Source organism: Megascapheus bottae, chromosome 15, assembly GCF_031878675.1.
Source record: "Megascapheus bottae isolate mThoBot1 chromosome 15, mThoBot2.hap1, whole genome shotgun sequence".
NCBI classification, from domain to species: Eukaryota; Metazoa; Chordata; class Mammalia; order Rodentia; family Geomyidae; genus Megascapheus; species Megascapheus bottae.
The window spans coordinates 42,620,296-42,638,917 of NC_143523.1; the positions used below are offsets into that span (position 1 = coordinate 42,620,296).

General features: G+C 41.8%; 1 protein-coding gene across 2 annotated transcripts in view; it reads left to right on the forward strand.

Moving 5' to 3' along the window:
* The first annotated feature begins 8,216 nt into the window (after nucleotides 1-8,216).
* Nucleotides 8,217-18,622, forward strand: part of Ddx50 (DExD-box helicase 50) — a 42,283-nt gene continuing 31,877 nt past the window's right edge. The window contains exons 1-4 of one of the 2 annotated variants that reach the window (XM_090346455.1): nucleotides 8,217-8,416; nucleotides 13,606-13,902; nucleotides 17,113-17,188; nucleotides 17,536-17,714. In XM_090346455.1, coding sequence (XP_090202581.1) covers nucleotides 8,330-8,416; nucleotides 13,606-13,902; nucleotides 17,113-17,188; nucleotides 17,536-17,714 — 639 coding nt within the window. In that variant the 5' untranslated portion in view covers nucleotides 8,217-8,329. Of the gene's footprint in view, nucleotides 8,417-8,764; nucleotides 8,863-13,605; nucleotides 13,903-17,112; nucleotides 17,189-17,535; nucleotides 17,715-18,622 lie in introns of those variants that run through there. The other variant, XM_090346456.1, reaches the window with a different exon arrangement.

Sequence of the window (18,622 nt, forward strand, 5' to 3'; positions counted from 1 at the left end):
TTGTTTTGGGCTGGGAGTTTGGCCTAGTGGTAGAGTGCTTGCCTAGCATGCTTGAAGACCCGGGTTCAATTCCTCAGTACCACATACATAGAAAAAGGCTGGAAGTGGTGCTGTGGCTCAAGTGGTAGAGCACTAGACTTGAGAAAAGTCCAAGGTCAGTGCTCAGGCCCTGAGTTCATGCCCCATGACTGGCAAAAAAAAAAAACAAACCTACTTAAAAAAGGAAAACAGAATAGCTGCTGATGACCTGTGATAGGGAGTTTAGAATTAAAGAGATTTAGAGAAAAGATTTAAGACAGCAGAAAAATATTTAACAAGTCATTTACATTTTCATTCATTTCTGCTCATAAAGCTACATAATAGAGCTTTCTGAGAATCTTTCCTGGCAGCCTTTTCAGATCAAGCGGAATGGTAAGTTCTCCCAAATTTGATTGCATGTGGAGCCAACACTGATTTCAGGATGTCAGGTTGGTGGTGCTCACTTATGGTTGAGGGGATTTTTTTTCCTATGGGCTTTTGAAGTCTTAGATCTCAAGGATGATTGAATAACTGAATAAGAGTCTTTCCAACTCTTCCCATCTTAATTACAATGGAGGCCACAGTGAAGCCTAACACTGGGTATACATAAGAAGGCAAAGGCAAGTCAGATTTGCCCTTCTGTTTAGCACTGGTCAGACCATTCTCTCCACTACTGGATTTCAATGGTACCTGTATCAGTCTATCATGGCCTTCTAAATTTATGGTCATAAGAACAATTGCAGCCCTACTCAAGGTACCAAGAGGAGTGGTGTGGCATAGAAAGAATTTGTGGGAAGGTAAAGGCAGACACATTATTTTAGAGGGTCTTACAGAATCAGCATCAGTGAATGGATGTTTGGAGAAAGATTTCAACCCTGTATGACGAACTTGCTGTTTGATGGAACAGTATCTGAAGATGAAACAGTTTAGTAAAATGAGTTTCTCATTATTAAGGGCACTCAAGCAGATGTTTGGTGATTCTTTTATATCTTACAGGTTTTTTTTTTCTACATAAACAGAATGGCTAATTATTTTGAAGAATTCTGTGTGTGTGTGTGTGTGTGTGTGTGTGTGTGTGTGTGTGTGTGTGTGTGTGTTTGGTGTCAGAACTAGGGTTTGAACTCAGTTTGGACATTGTCCCTTACCTTTTTAGTGCTTAAGGCTGCTGCTCTACCACTTGAGCCATACCTCTGCTTCCAGCTTTTTGCTGGTTAATTGTAGGTAAGATCTCAGATTTGTCTGCTGGTTTCAAACAAAGATCCTCAGGTCTCACCTTCCTGAGTAGCTAGGATTGTAGGTACCCAAGCTCTAAGTTCTTAAACTTTTATGTTTCTAAGTGAGGCTTTTGTGGAGTTTTTTTGTTTGTTTTTGTTTTTGTTTTTGTTTTATTTGCCAGTTCTGGGGTCTGGGCACTGTCTTTGGACACTTTTTTCACAAGGTTAGCACTCTACCACTTGAGCCACAGCGCCACTTCAGGCTTCTTCTGTGTATGTGGTTCTGAGGAATCGAACCTAGGGCCTCATGCATGCTAGGTGAGCATGGTACCACTAGGCAACACTCCTGGCCCTCTTGTGGAGTATTTAACTCATGTAAGAGTCCAATTTTTACTACCAGTTTTCCAGTTCTTCACCCATCATGTCTTTGAAAAAGAAAGCAACAACAGCTGTGTTTCATCTTCAGATTTTGAACTGGAACAAGTCTCTTCATAAGCAAGAAATCCAAAGTTATTTCTGGCTCTACCCACATCTAGGTACTAAAGAAACATACTGAGTGCATTTTGGCACTCTGCATTTAGATGTATTAAATGAAACGTATTATGAAATCAACAGATTTGACTCCTGAAAAATTCATATAATCACATATATTAATGGATATAGATCCTACTAAGTTGTTTCAGAGATTATCATATAAACTAGGTGGTTTATACTCCCTCCCCCTTCCCCACCCCAGCCACTTAGTGTTCCCAGGAAACTTAGTTCTTGATGCTTTTTGTTTTACTAAAACTTGAACTTAAGATCTTGAATTTCATAGACTGGTGTTCTATTACTTTAGCCATATCTCCAGCAATGCTTTTTTTCTGTGCTGAGTTCGAAGTCTGGTATGAACTCTGTGTATGTGTGTGTGTGTGTGTGTGTGCGTGCGTGCGTGCGCACGCGTGTGTGTATGTGTTTAGTACTGGGTTAAAACTCAGTCTTGTGTTCTCACTTGGCTTTTTTTTTTTTTTTTGTACCAGTCCTGGAGTTTGAACTTAGGTCATGGGAGCTGCTGTTGTGCTCAAGGTCAGCAATCAATCACTTGAGCCACAGTTCCACTTCTGGCTTTTTGGTGGTTAATTGGAGATAAGAGTCTCTTGGACTTTGCTGTCCAGGCCGGCTTCAAACTGAGATTCTCAGATCTCAGCCTCCTGAGTAGCTAGGATTACAGGCATGAGCCACCAGAACTCAGCTAATAGAATATTAGTTCTGCTATTTAGGCTAGGCTGGGCTTGAACTCTCCATTCTTTTCCCTCCACCTCCCTAGAAGTGTACAACAAAGGTTAGGTACAACTAAGCCTCCAATCTCAAATTTTTCTTTTTTGACAGTCCTGGGCTTGAGCTCAGGGCCTGAGCAATGTCCTTGGACTTTCTCAAGGCTAGAGCTCTACCACTTGAGCCTCAGCACCACTTCCGGCTTTTTTCTATGTATGTGGTACCAAGGAATCGAACCCGGGTCTTCATGCATGCTAGGCAAGCACTTTAACCACTAGGCCAAACTCTGGCCCATCAAATTTTTCTCTTTTCCATTGCAGCCTATTTTTTTTTTCCTATTTTATTTCCTTTCTGTGTCTCTATATTTCTACTGGTACTGGGGCTTAAACTTTTTCTCTCAAGGCTTGTACTCTCGCCACTTGAACCACACCTCCACTTTGGCTTTGGCTTTTTGCTTGGCCCTGGGGCTTGAACTTAGGGCCTGGGTGCTGTCCCTGAGCCTCTGCATATTCAAGGCTAGCACTCTACCACTTGAGCCACAGGGCCACTTCTGGCTTTTTGAGTAGTTTATTAGAGATAAGTCTCAGGAGGACTTTTCTGCTCAGGCAGGCTTTGAACCACAATCCTCAGATCTCAGCCTTCTGAGTAGCTAGGATTACAGGAGCAAGCCAACAGTGCCCTGTTAATCACACTTTTTTTTTTTTTTACAGTTTTCAGATATCAGCCTTTTGATCATCTAGGTCTATTGTCTGTTCTCTTATGCAAACTGTAATCTCAAGGCAGTAGATGGGAGCTTCAGAGACAAATTTCTATCTCATTTCTGCTTTTAGTAGCTGTATGATGAAACGTTACCAAACTTCTATGATTTTTATTCTCGCATGTAAAAGGGAAATAGTAATGTCAGCTTGACTATGGTGTAAAGTTTAGGGATAATCTATCAAAAGTTGTATGTATATTTTTTGATATATTGTCACAAAACTTGCCTGATAGGTATATAACTAAATCCACAGTCTCCCCCCACCCTTGTTTTTGTTTTGTTATGGCCAGTCCTGGGGCTTGAACTCAGGGCCTGAACACTCTCCTTGGGCTTTCTCAAGGTTAGAGCTCTACCATTTGAGCCACAGCACCACTTCCAGCTTTTTTGTATGCATGTGGTACTGAGGAATCGAACCTAGGGTTCTGTGCATGCTGTGCAAGCACTCTACCACTAGACCAAACTTCCAGCCCCCCCAGTCCAATTTTTGTTATGTTATCTGGAATCATTCTATTACAGATTTAGTCTTTAGGTGTGATTAAAGAAAGTATTTTCCATAAAAATTCAGATACGTCTGGGAAAAGTGTTGTCTTTAACTAACAGCTATTTAGCTAATTGTTTTTTCTGTATAAAAACAATACAGTATGACAAATGTGGGCTTAGACATTGTATCATTCATGTTAAGGTACCCTTCACCCTCAGTCATGTGTGATCTCATACTGTAGGAATCCTCAGAAAACAGTGCTCTCTACAGTAGTTCACCAACTGTGCAATTACCCAACTCCTGGTTAAAATATTTTGCCAGTCACTGAAAATATACCAATTCAAAAAAGTAATCCTGTGCTCATGTATCACTGTATGTCTCCATGTGTATTTTATTCATAGAGGATGATCATAACACACTTATCACTAAATGCAATTTAGCAGACAAAATGTTTCAAAATGTCACATCTACAAGGAACAAAAATTATGAAAAAGACGGTAAAGCACTGTGCTTTGACAACACGAAGTATGAACAATTACGTGAAACCAGATAGATGGATGCTTGGGATAGCAGAGAAAGACAGCAAGAATGGGAGTTTCCAACTCACACCCCACTAGCCTCTCACATGGCTTTCTTCCTTTTGAAGGCTTTGGACATTTTCCCTTCAGACACAGTTTCCATAGCTTTCCTGGGTAATAGTGCCCTCTTCTGGGATGACCGATGTGACTGAAGCTTTTACTCCTACAGCTGGATTCAAAACAGGACTTAACTAAAGGAATAACAGGGTGGAACATGTAGCAGAAGGAATAGAGAACAAACCTAACAAGAGCAAGGCCCTGAGTTCAAACCTTATACCACCAAAAATGTTTTGAATTTGGAGCTGCATACATAAAGGGATACGTGATAAATTTTTAAAAATGTCTCCAGCTGGTGGGAACATCTCCATACTCGTTTCTGTAATTCTGTGCTATCAGATCATCTTCCTAATTTTCTGTACCATTGGCATTATTCCTCTCCTAACAGATTTTAAAGTGGAATTGGCCAAGGTTACCTAGCAAACAGTGGCAGTGATAACTCTCCTTCCCTTCATTTCTCTTTTTTTTGCCAGTCCTAGGGCTTGAATTCAGGGCATGAACACTGTCCTCATGCATCGAAGGCAAGCACTCTACCACTAGGCGTCGCTCCCAGCCCTTGAATTCTCAGTCTTATTTCCAATGTCTCAATTTATAGCTGCCCTTTGGATTATTTCCCTATCATAACATTTCAAATTTGTTCAGTTCCTTATCACAAAATGGCTTATTTTTAAACCTGTTTTTATTTTGGTGCTGATCTTGGGAATTGAACTCATCAAGGCCTGGGAGCTGTCTGAGCATGCTTTTGTTTGCTCAAGGCTAGTGCTCTACCAGCTGAACCACAGCTCCACTTTTGACTTGTGTGCTAATTGAACTTAAGAGTCTCCGAATTTCCTGTCCAGGCTGGCTTTGAACCATGATCCTCAGATTTCAACCTCCTGAATAAATAGGATTATAGGTCAAAGAAATTACATCAGTGGCTTTTTGAAGATAGCCAAAAAACAAAAACTGTTATAATTTGGAGCTTGGCACTGTGGTACATGCATGGAATGCTCGGGAAGCTAATACTTTGTCTTTTTAAATACCATGATATTTCTTTTCCTTTGTCCCATTTTTTTCCTTTTTTTTTTTTTTTGCCAGTCCTGGGGCTTGAGCTCAGGGCCTGAGCACTGTCCTGTCCTTGGGCTTTCTCAAGGCTAGTGTTCTACCATTTGAGCCACAGTACCACTTTTTGTGTGTGTGTGTGTTACCAAGGAATCAGACACAGGGCTTCATGCATGCTAGGCAAGTACTTTACCACTAGACCACACTCCCAGACCTTTTTTTTTTTTTTTAAATACGCAAGGCCCTTTATCAAATATTCTCATTGTATGTGTGTGTGTGTGTGTGTGTGTGTGTAAGAGAGAAAGACAGGGAGAGAGAGAGAGACGAATTTGAGCTGGGACTCAGCTTGGACAGGCTGGGGCCTGTCCCTTAGCTTTTTCCCACTTGTCTGGCACTCTTCCATTCGAGACAGACCTGCTCCATTTCCAGCTCCTTCCTGGAATCTGGATCATCACAGATTTCAGTCTTGTGACTAGCTATGAGTCTAGGCATGGACACTGGAGCCATATTCTTCCTTCTAGACTTGTGTTTTTATGGGCTGCTTCCTGTGAATGTGTTCTGCTTCTTAAATTCCCATGTGCAGGTCCTCCCTTGTTTCTTCCTGAGCTGCTCTGGGCAACTTCCTGCTTGTAGGCAGTTTTTTGTTTGTTTTTAAATCCCAGTTTTTATATTTTCTAAATGACTGGTCAAGTTATCTATTGAGAACATAGTATAGCAGTAAGTATTTTCCAAGTAAGCCACTCCCTTGGGCAAATCCTTCCTGCATAGGTTTCCATGCATAGGTTTTCTACCTAGCATGGAGGCCAAGGGCTCAGATAGGAGGAATTTGTTCCAGTGTAGCTAGTCAGTGTTTTTTCAGGAGATACTACACTTGTAAGGCAGTCCTTTCCTTTTTCAGACTTGCTGTTAGCTTTAGAATACATGTAGATACCAAAAAGAGTCCCAAGGAGCAAAAATTCAACTCTATCCACTTTTAACAGAAGCAAGCAGGTTTCTTTTATCCCATTTGTGTGTGTGGCATTCTCAGCCACATTTATTCCATGTTTCTGTGGACAGCATCCTATCTTCTCGTAGGGCAACAACATGCTAGACTCAGAAAGGGCAATGAGGCAAAAGGATTTAGAAGAACAGCAGACATGTAGAGAAGCACTACTCTCAATCTTGGGAGTTTTTTTTGTGTTTTTTTTAAGTTATTACCTGAACACTCCCTTTGTTCAGAGTGTCAAAGTTTAATTATGCAGAAAGCCTGAAGTATTCACATATTTAATATAAGGTGGTTTTAGTCACTCAGAATTCATTGGAAACTGTAATTTTGCAAGTTTTGAGAGGCAGGCACTGTTCTCGTTCTTTACTCAGGAGTAGAGTAGCTGGGAGGAAGACTTTTATTTTTTTATTTTTGCCAGTCCTGAGGTTTGAACTCAGGGCCAGGGCACTGTCCTTGGACACATTTTGCTCAACGTTAGCACTCTGCCACTTGATCCACAGCGCCACTTCTATGTAGTACCGAGGAATTGAACCCAGGGCTTTTGTGCATATTTTTATTTATTTTTTTTGCCAGTCCTGGGCTTGAGCTCAGGGCCTGAGCACTGTCCTTGGACTTTCTCAAGGCTAGAGCTCTACCGCTTGGGCCACAGTGCCGCTTCCGGCTTTTTCTAGGTATGTGGTACCGAGGAATCGAACCCGGGTCCTCATGCACGCTAGGCAGGCACTCTACCCCCAGGCCAAACTCTGGGCCCCGCTCAAGATATTTTTGAAGTGAAGGAAGAGTGCTTCTTAGAAGATCCTAGGAGCTATCACGGCAAAAGCAAGTGCTAAGAAAAAGGAAATTCTAAGCAAGTTATCCCTTCTGCTGCTCGCTTTTGGATTCGTGCCGTTCCGGGGCAAGTTCATCCCCATCATGTGGTCCAGCAGTGCCTAGCTGTCTGCAGGAAAAACAAAAACACAACCAAGACAAACTCATTGCCATCACAGATTGTGCCAAAGACTCGAGGCTTCCGCGGTCTTTCTCTGGGTGCCTTGGGCTCTTTTCCTACCCATGGTTCCGTGACAACACCTTCCTGCAAACGCTCGGGGCAAACTCAAAAAGCTTTCAGGCCAGCACGGCTGAGGTCCAGTCCCGACGGTCGGTGGCCGTGTCACTTCGGCCGGGGTTCCGGGTACGTCAAATGAGAGGCAGGGATCTCACTCCGACGCCCAAATCCTCCACCCGTGGCCCGGGCGCTCCTCGCCGCCATCTCACGCCCGCCGGACCCGCTTCCAACCCCACCAAGCCTCAACGCCAGGCCGTCGGCCACGCGCGCAAGCCGTTGAGCGTTAACGCCTCCTCCCCCGCCCCTCGCAAGTGGGCGGGGCGGAGGCTGCCGCTTCCGGCCGCGAAGGGCGAGGTAGCGCGTGGCGTTTCCACCCACCTCAGGACCCACGTGCCAGGCGCCGGGTCGCCCCTCCCCCTCCCCCCACTGGGGGGAGCGGAGGGGGAGATGGCTGCTCAGCCTGTGCGGTGCATGCTGGGAAACCTCGGAGCGTTCCCTCGGAACGCCGAAGAAAACTGTTCGGAGGGTGTGCAGGGTGGTGGTGGGGGGCGGGAGGGAGGGGAGGAGAAAAGAAGGGAGAGAAACCGAATCCTTCATTCTAATCAGTGAGCCCGTCCTTTATGGCGATTGGCCACCGTTTTATTCTAGAAGCCAATCACTTCAGAATGAGGGCGGGGCATTGGCGTTCTCTCACAACTCATTGGTTGGGAGGTTGCGACGCTGGGTCGAGCGTAAACCGAAAGTATCGTGATTATTTTCTCCCGCCCTACGGCGCGTTTCCCGGAAGTGACGCACGACCCTCGCTGGGCGGCCGCCCTACCCCCGCTTCCTTTCACGCTGTCGCCGCCGGTGGGTGGTTGTGCCCACCGCGCCGGGTGGGAGGCAGGTGGCACCCCGTAATGCCTGGGAAACTCCTGTGGGGGGACATTATGGAGCTGGAAGCACCCCTGGAAGAGTCCGAGAACCTGAAGAAGGAGAGGCAAAAGGTGCGCACACGCTGGGCCGCGCCTCCTTTTTTGGGCTGCGCCTAGTTGGGCGGGGAGGGGAACTGATGAAGGCCTGTCAGGACCGGGCGGGAGCCTCCGCTGGTTTCTCCTGGTACCACCCTCGGCCCCCCGGGAGGTCGCCACAGTTCCGACCTGGAGAAATGCGGTTCTAGGCCTTGGGCCCCTGCGTCCTGTGGCCCTTCAGCCCTTCGCGTTGGCGCCCGAATCTCCCTCAAGAGATGGGTAGGCTCAAGCTCCCACCTCCGCGGAATCGTGTGTTTTATTGGCTTGTCTTTCTTTAGCAGCGAGGCCTGTCATTTGGTTTTCCCGGGCCATCTTAGAAGATAATTAGGAAAACTGATGGCCTTGAGTGTGTGTTGCTTCTCAGTCACCCTGCCCTGTGTGTAAGAATCTTGAGGAAAGCGATCTTAGGCTTGCAAACCTCGGTAAGTCCTTGATGCAGGCTCAAGGAATAGGGTGTCACAGCCGGCGTTGCCTGGATTTGGCTGCGATGGTGGGCTGTATTATTAATAGCCCTAACTGACAGTGTTTTCAGTCCACAAGTATTTAATGAGCCTAATTTGTTCCAGACTCTGTTGATTTAGATATGTAAAATGGTCTCTGCTCTCTAGAAGCCTGTAGAGGAGTAGAAGACTGGAAGGAAAGGTACAAATCAAAGAAAACAGGATAAAGTGCTGAAAAATGCACCAGTAGGTTTTTTTTTTTCTTTTCCTTTTTTTTCTTTCATTTCTGGGGCTTAAACTCAGTGCCTGAATACTGTTCCCTGAGCTGCTTTTGCTCAAGGCGGTTACCACTCTACCACTTGAGCCACAGCCATTTTTGGCTTTTTTTTTTTTCCCCTGGTCATATGGTACTGGTGAATCGAACCCAGGGCTTTGTGCATGCTAGACAAGCACTCTACCACTAAGCCATACTCCCAGTCCCCCTCTCCCCCTTTGTTTTTGATATGTATGCCAGTACAGGGACTTTAGTGCCTGGACTAGCTTTGAACCATGATCCTCAGATCTCAGCTAGGCTTACAGGCATGAGCTACCACGCCCAGCTTTACCCCCCTTTTTGATGTTTGGACTAACCTGTGTGCCATGCAAGTGCTTTTCTCACAAAGCAATATCCCCAACCTACAGTTGGTTTTATTATGGTGAATATACAGAACTTTAAATTTATATTTTCACTTTCATTCTAAATATATATTTCTGTTGCATTATGCACATTTTCAGCCACATTGCCATCCATCTCCAAACCTTCATCTTCCCAAACTGGAACTCTGTGCCTGTTTAACATTGATTCCTTTATTTTTCTTTCCTCTCAGCCCAGAAACCACTATTCTGCTTTCTGACCCTCTGAATTCAGCCACAAGTACCTATGGTAAACTAAATGGAATCCTCAAGCAGTTAATTTTAGCTCCTTTTGAAAGTCTTGTTTTTCCTAGTGCATCCAAATCCTCTATTGTCAAGTTGCCAAGGCCTGGTTTATATATATTTTTTTAATTAAAGAATTCATTAACACTGATTTTTGGTTTATACTTTTTTGAATTACTCCCTTATACAATAATCTCAGTCCTCTTTGCTCTACAACTAACCTATGCTCACAGGTACCCAGTATTGTCATTATTATTATTTTATTTTTATGGGTCATGGGGCTTGAACTGAGGCCTTGGGCATTGTCCCTGATCTTTTTTGTTCAAGTTTAGTGCTCTACTACTTTGAGCCACACCACCACTTCTGGTTTTCTGGTGATAGAGATAAGAGTGTCACAGATTTTCCTGCCAGATCTGGCTTTGAACCATGTTCTTTAGATCTCAGCCTCCTGAGTAGCTAGGTTTACAAGCATGAGCCAGTGACACCTGGCAGGGTTTTTTGTTTTGGTACTGGAGATCAAACCTAGGACATTGCACTTGCTAGGCCAGTGCTTTGCCACTGAGCTGCAGTATTGTCTTTATCATGTGTTTAATGTTTATTATGTGCTCTCTTGTGAAGTTTTTTTTTTGCTTTGTGTATCTTTCCTATATATTTTCCCAAGGATTCTTTATTCATTGTTTTTCCCCAGTTGTGGGGTTTGAACTTAGGGCTTAGGCAACGTCCTTGAGCTTTTTTTGCTCAAAGCACTTCAGCACCACTTCTGGTTTTCTGGTGATAAATGGGAGATAAGAGTCTCCTTGAGGGCCGGGAGTTTGGCCTAATAGTTAAAGTGCTTGCCTAGCATGCATGAAGACCCGGGTTGGATTCCTGGGTACCACATACATAGAAAAAAAGCCGGAAGTGGTGCTGAGGCTCAAGTGGTAGAGCTCTAGCCTTGAGAAAGTCCAAGGACAGTGCTCAGGCCCTGAGCTCAAGCCCAGGACTGGCAAAAAAAAAAAAAAAAAAGAGTCTTCCTGAGCTGGCTTTGAACCTCCATCTTCAGATCTCAGCTTCAAGAGTAGCTAGGATTTACAGGTGTTAGCCACCAGCCCTGGCTCCCAAAGCCCCTGGTCTTAAGAAAAATTACCCCAACTTCATGTACCTTTAGCTTTCACTGTATTTTTGTAACTTAGCAGCTTTCCCATTGTAAATTCTCCATAAATATTTGTTGAGTGCTCTTTATGAAAGACAGAGATTTGAAATGGATTGGAACACCAATTAATAGAAATAGACCATCAGGCTATTTCTGACATTGACGTAATTTTTTTTTTTTTTTTTGCCAGTCCTGGGCTTGAGCTCAGGGCCTGAGCACTGTCCTTGGACTTTCTCAAGGCTAGAGCTCTACCACTTGAGCCTCAGCACCACTTCCGACTTTTTTCTATGTATGTGGTACCAAGGAATTGAACCCGGGTCTTCGTGCATGCTAGGCAAGCACTTTAACCACTAGGCCAAACTCCCAGCCCCCATTGACGTAATTTTTGAGGAGAATTTCAGTTTGATTATGTTGAGATGTGTAACTAAAATATATACCCAGTGAGAAAGTGGGCGCATCAAAGATATGGAACTGGTATAAAAGTGTAGATGGAGAGCAGAAACTTATAATGAGCATTCACAGAAGGGAAAGAGGAACTATTCAAATATGGTAGACATAGAGGATAAGTAGGGCATGCAGAGTGTAATGAAAACCTGGGAGATGCAGAATCTCAAGTACTGTGGATCTGATATAGAATAATGTATTTCATCACTTTGGGATGTTGCAGGGCTTAAATTTAGAGATCTCACTTTGGCTTGCTCTATTTTCTCCCAGAAGTGCTGAACCTAGGAACAGTTCAAACCCAGGGCTAACTCTATAAATAATCTTGGCTTTCTGTAGAATTTACTGGTTTGGGGAGATGTAGGGTAGTCCAGTTAACTAAAAATCAAATGTAACTGCAGAGCATTTCCCTATGTGTTATGGCTGAAGCCCTCTAAATATTGCATGTAATGGTGAAAATTTTGGTGTTGATATATGTTTTACTATTACTAATGGCTACCATGTGATTTACTTTGCATATTTGGCCAAATAATTCTTTCATGCTAAATTCAAATCATTTTTGTAGTTAATAAAATTGTCACCAATCTGATACTTAAAATTGAACTTGCAGAATATGCCTTTTTAGAGTTATGTTGATTAAATTAAAATACAAATTTAGAAGATTTCCAGGGTTACTGCCTTACAATGGAAAAAGAAAAAGGTTTGCCAGTGCTTTTGGTAGCTCATGCCTATAATCTTCATAGCTGAGGAAAGGTTTAGAGCCAGCTCAGGCAAGAAAGTCTGTGAGACTCTTCAGAGGTAAGAGTGGAGCTCAAAGTAGTATAGCACTACATTGAGTGAAAGAGCTCAGAGACAGGGCCTGGGTACTGCCTTGGGCTTTCTCAAGACTATCGCTCTCCTACTTGAGTGAGCCACAGCACCACATTGGCTTTTTCTGTGTATGTGGTACCAAGGAAATCATGTCTTCTAGGCAAGCACTCTACCACCAGGCCTATCCCCTACCCCCTGAGGTTTTATATTAATTACATAGTTTTCTCTTTTCTTTTTCTTTCTTTCTTCTTTTTTTGTGTGGGGGGGGCAGTTCTGGGGCTTGAACTCAAGGCTTTGTGCTCTTCCTTAGCTTTTTCACTCAAGGATGGTATCTCACTTGAGCCACAACTCTACTTCTGTTCTTTGGCAGGTTAATTGGAGTTAAGAGTCTCCAAGGTTTGACAGAGCTGACTTAAAACTGTGATCTTCAGATGTTAGCTTCCTGAGTAGCTAGGAATACAGGCATGGGTCTCAAGGGTCCAGCTATTTTTCTTTAACCTGCTCATTATCAAAATTAAGAGAGAAAGCATGATATGAAAAGAGAACAGACTTTCAAGTCAGATTGGGCTAGATTCAATTTCTAGCATTTGACCTGCAGGAAATCCCACAAGGGTATCTCTGACAAGTACTTAACCTTTGGGAAATTTGGTTTGCTCATCTGTAATATAACAAAAGTAATACAAGTTCACTATCCCTTATCCAAAATACTTGGAATTAGATGTGTTTGAATTCAAAATTCTTGGGGTTTATAGAAGGGTTACAACATCCCATCAGGAACCCAGAGCCTACAGTTAAACACCTCAATATTAATAAGTCATACTAAATGGAAAAATAGAAATTAAAAATAGCTTCACATTATTTCGGGTTTAATTTTGCCATCAAATGAGTTCAGGTCAGGTAAGGTTTTGCCTACAAATAAGTCACAAAAAGACTTTCAGTTACTAGAACTTCATGGATATCAGAATTTTAGACAAGGGATTATGGACATGTACTTCCCTTATAGGGTTGTTATGAAGATTTAAACAAGATAAACTGAAAACGCATTGTACAGTACTGGGTTAGGTACTCAATAAATGTTATATGTATACACACACACACACATACACATTTCTCTTGGAGATGATTTTTTTTTTTGTTTTAATTTATAATTCTGTACTTACATTCTCTTCCTGAGGAGATATTTAATTTCCCTAAAAGTTCTGTGATGGGATTAGAGGTGGATAGGAGGCTGATTCTTCCTAATGTAAGAAATGAGATAACAAAGACAATAACAGATATAAAGCATAAAACTTATCAATAATCTGGGTTCTACCAGATTGGTTTTCAACCTACCTAGATTGTGTTTAACTGGTCGTAGAGTCTGCTCTGACTTCTGAAGTCTTAAGAGCAGATCTATGACCCTCTTGTCATTGTTTCTTTGTCCACAGAGTGATAGAAGGAAATCAAGGCATCATTATGAATCAGATGAGAAAACAGAAACAAGAGAAAATGGTGTTACAGATGACCTGGATGCTCCCAAGCCCAAAAAATCCAAAATGAAAGAGAAGTTAAATGGAGACACTGAAGAAGGATGCAATAGACTTTCAGATGAATTCTCTACCTCCCGTAAGTCAAGAAGAAAAGACTTACCAAATGGAGATATTGATGAATATGAAAAAAAATCAAAGCGAGTGTCTTCTTTAGAAAGTTCTACTCATAAAACAAGTGAAAATAAACTAGAGGAGGTATGGATGTTTTTTATATTATATTTGACGTATAGGCTGATTTGATATTTTAGGCAAACTAGAATTGATTCCCTAGCATTTCCTGCTTAATGTTCAATATTCAATTGGACTAGCATGTCAGCACAAATGAAATCTGCGCCTTTTGGTTTTGACTCTTGTTTCTTTCATCGTAAGACTTTTTCTCTTGGTGTAGATATAGTCAGCCTGAGACTTATTTGTACCTTTGCCCACCTGCCCAATACTCCTAGGGCTTGAACTCGGGGCATGTGTGCTGTTCCCTGAGCTCCTTTTGCTCAGGGCTAGCCCTGCACAATAGTAGCCACAGCACCACTTCTAGCGTTTTCTGTGATTAACTGGAGATAAGAGTCTCATGGATTTTCCTGCCCAGCCTGCCTTCAAACCTCAATCCATCCTCAGATCTCAGCTTCCTGAGTAACTATTGTTACAGGCTTGAGCCACTGGCACCCAGCTCTTAATTTTTTTGGGGGGGGGGGGGGCGGGATAGGTCGTGGGGCTTGAACTCTGGGCCTGGATGCTGTCCCCTGAGCTCTTCAGCTCAAGGATACTGCCTTACCCCTTGAGCCACAACCCTGTTTTCCTGTTTTCTAGTGGAGATGAGACTCACAGACTTTAAAAGCCAGCCCAGACTGTCTTTGAACAGGGATCCTCAGATCTCAGGCTCCCGAGTAGCTAGGATTACAGGGGTGAGCCACCGAGTTCGGCTCAGCTCTTTAATTTATTGATGGTCATCTATGTACTCATTAAATATGTATGCATGGATATATGTATCTGTATATGTACATATGTGCCAGTACAGGGGCGTGAACTTGAACCCTGAGTACTCACTATCCCATAGCTTGTAGGTTTTTGTTTTTTGTTTGTTTGTTTGTTTGTTTGTTTGTTTGTTTGTATGTGTGCGTGTAAAATATGTAGCTATGTGTGCATCTATGTGTGTACATGTATATGTGTGTATGCGTATATATTACATGTTCTGACTTCACGAATATGGTCTAGAGTAGAACTCAGGTGTATGAACTAAATTTTTTTTCATATATTTTTTATTGTAATAGAAGGGTTACATGATATTTGCCACATAGATGGTGCATTAATTCCCATACATTGATACCCTTTCACAAGTCTTGGTCCCCATTTCCCTCACCCCTCCACCCCCACCCCTCATCTTGTTTTCCCCCGTTCCCTATCCAATGTCAGATAACCAAATACAAATATATCCGATATATCAGGTAACAAAGTGAGATAGTGTAACAATATGAGATAACCAAGGGACAGCCAAAGTGATGAGAGATAACATAGTACCTTAAGAACAACATTCATTATATGGCTTATGTTTACATCATATTTTAAATGACAAGTTTAACAAACGAATGTTCAAAGAGGGAATCTCTAATTACAATCTCTGGGACTTAGTATTTAGAACATAATCAAAATTAGGCTAAGGGTTTGTATGTCATAGAAACATATCAATTTATAAAATAAAACATGTCTATAGAGTCATAGGTTTTTTTTTTTTTTTTTGTGCCAGTCCTGGGCTTGAGCTCAGTGCCTGATCAATGTCCTTGGACTTTCTCAAGGCTAGAGCTCTACCACTTGAGCCTCAGCACCACTTCCGGCTTTTTTCTATGTATGTGGTACCAAGGAATCGAACCCGGGTCTTCATGCATGCTAGGCAAGCACTTTAACCATTAGGCCAAACTCCCAGCCCCAAAGTCATAGGTTTTTATGTCTATATAGTTATGTTTGTATTTCCATTACCATGTCCGTAGCTTTAGGTATGCAGTTATTGAGTCCTCGCTCTTGTACTCTTTGGATTTAATAGCCACATATTAAGGATACCATGCACCTTTTGTTCCTTAGGTCTTGACTTGTCTCACTCAACATGATTCACTCTAGATTCATCCACTTCCCTGCGAATGTCATTATTTTATCTTGTCTGTTGGCTATGTAGAATTCCATTGTGTATATATACCACATTTTCTGTATCCGTTCATCTGCAGTAGGGCATCTGGATTGTTTCCATCGCCTGGCTATTGTGAATAGTGCAGAGATGAACATAGCTGAGCAGGTGTCTTTATAATATCCTGGGTCATGCTGTTCAGGATAGATGCCCAGAAGTGGTATGGCGGGATCATAGGGAAGGTCTATTTTCAGTTCTTTTTTTTTTTTTTTTTTTTTTTTTTGCCAGTCCTGGGCTTGAGCTCAGGGCCTGAGCAATGTCCTTGGACTTTTTCAAGGCTAGAGCTCTACCACTTGAGTCTCAGCACCATTTCCAGCTTTTTTCTATGTATGTGGTACCAAGGAATCGAACCCGGGTCTTCATGCATGCTAGGCAAGCACTTTAACCACTAGGCCAAACTCCCGGCCCTATTTTCAGTTCTTTAAGAAACCTCCACACTGTTTTCCAGAGTGGCTGAACTAGTCTACATTCCCACCAGCAGTGTAGTAGGGTTCCTTTTTCTTCACAACCCTGCCAGCAACTGTCATTGTCTGAGTTCAAGATCTTGGCCATTCTTGTTGGGGTAAGGTGGTATCTTAGGGTTATCCCATAGCTTGTAGGTTTTGTTTTTTGTTTTTTTTTTCCTTTTTTTTTTTGTCAGTCCTGGGACTTGAACTCAGAGCCTGGCCTGGCCACTCTCTTTGGTCTTTCTCAAGGCCAGAGCTCTATCCGTCTGAGCCATAGCACCACTTCCAGCTTTTTTTTTCTGTGTATATGGTACCAAGGAATCGAACCCAGGGCTTGTTGCATGCTAAGCAAGCATTCCTCCACTAAGCCATGCTCCAGGCCAAAAAAAAAAGAACTTATTTTTAAATGTAAATTTAATTTTTTTAGTTTTTTGTTGTGAGGCTTGAACTTACAGCCTGGGTGATGTCCCTGAGGTCTTTTGCTCAAGGCTAGCACTCTACTTTTTTGAGTCACAGCTCAAAAAAGCAGCTCCACTTCTGGTTTTTGAGTGGTTAACTCTGGGAAGAATATCATGTGGACTTTTTTGCCTGGGCTGGCTTTGGACCATGATCCTTAGAGCTCAGCGTCCTGAGTGGGATTACAGGTGTAAGCCACCATTATCTGGCTAATGTATACATTTTTTGTAAGAGTAAAGTTGTTATTTAGCAAGTTTAGTAAAATAAAAAATGGTAAATGAATAAAATTGAAAATAAACTATACTACATAAAGTTTTTATTTCATTTTGCCAGTCCCTAACACGTGAACAGAAAGAAGGTGCCTTCTCTAATTTCTCTATTTCTGAAGAGACTATAAAGCTTCTGAAAGGTACTGTGAATTTTAATGGATATACAATTGGAAATCTACTGTTGGTTTTTTAATAAAACTCTTCTGCCTTTTTTGACCAAAAGGAAAATATGAGAGAAAAAGAAATAACTCTTTAATTGCAGTTGTTTCTACATCATCCTTCTCAGTATTCTGTTTTATATATATATCTCAAAAGTTAAAACTAATTTTTTTTTTTATAATTTGTGTTTGGGGTAGGAATAACTAAATGTCATGAGGTAGTGCATCTTCAGGCAGGTATGGAGGAAGCAAGATTGTCATTTTCAAATGAATATATTTTTTCCTAATGCTAGTCTAAAGAAATATTTTAATGAAATCTCATTTTACAGGTCGAGGGGTAACATATCTCTTTCCTATTCAAGTTAAAACCTTTGGTCCTGTATATGAAGGAAAAGATTTAATTGCTCAAGCACGGACAGGAACAGGAAAGACATTCTCTTTTGCCATACCCTTGATTGAAAGGCTCCAAAGAAATCAAGAAACAATTAAAAAAAGCCGCTCACCAAAGGTAACGGTTCTAAGGGAGTAAAAGCTGTAAACTCTAATGGAAAAGGACAGAGAGAGTATACTACACTTTTTTCTTTTTCTTTTTTGGTGCTGGGGATAGAGCCCAGGGTCTCACACATATTCATGCCCTGGAAGACTATACTACAGTACACTAGACTTTAATTCAAGTACTCCCAAGAGAGAAAAGTTAGATCTGTGGCTTAAAGTAAAAATTTGGGTCATGAAGCAAGAATTTGTTGATTTCACGTGAGGAAATTTCAAGCAAAGCTAAATGTAATTGTTATTGCATACTAATGTATTATATATGTTTATAAAAATGTCTTTGATAAATATATATTTAAAGTAGTATATCTTCTTATAGTAGCATTTACACTTAGTTTTAGTTTTTGGTTTTATTTTTCAGGTAAGGTGCTGGTGTTGCACCCAGCCCTGAACTTGCTATGTAGGTGCTCTACTGTATGAGTCATGCCTCCAGAATTTTTATTTACTAGTTATTTTTTAAGCCAGGTTTTACTTTTTGCCTGGGCTGATTTGGATTGTAATCTTCCTTTTTATCCCTATTTACTTAGCCATGTAATTGGACTAACAGGCACCTGCTACCATGCCCAGCTTTTTTGGCTGAATGGGCAATTTGGAAAGTTTTTACTCATAATGTCCTTGAATCTGGATCCTCTTGAATTTGGCCTCCAAGAAGCTAGGATTACAGGCATGAATCACTGTGCTTGATTTTGACCTTTGGTTTTAAACAATTTTCTAAGAAGCTGTTCACTTGTTTGGTAAATATGTAGCATTGCTTTTTTCACTGGCTGACTTTTTATGAAAAATATTGTTAAAGGATATTGCTATCTTGTATAATATTTGAATAGTGGAGATATGTCTTAACTTACAAATAGTAAAATCAACTAACAA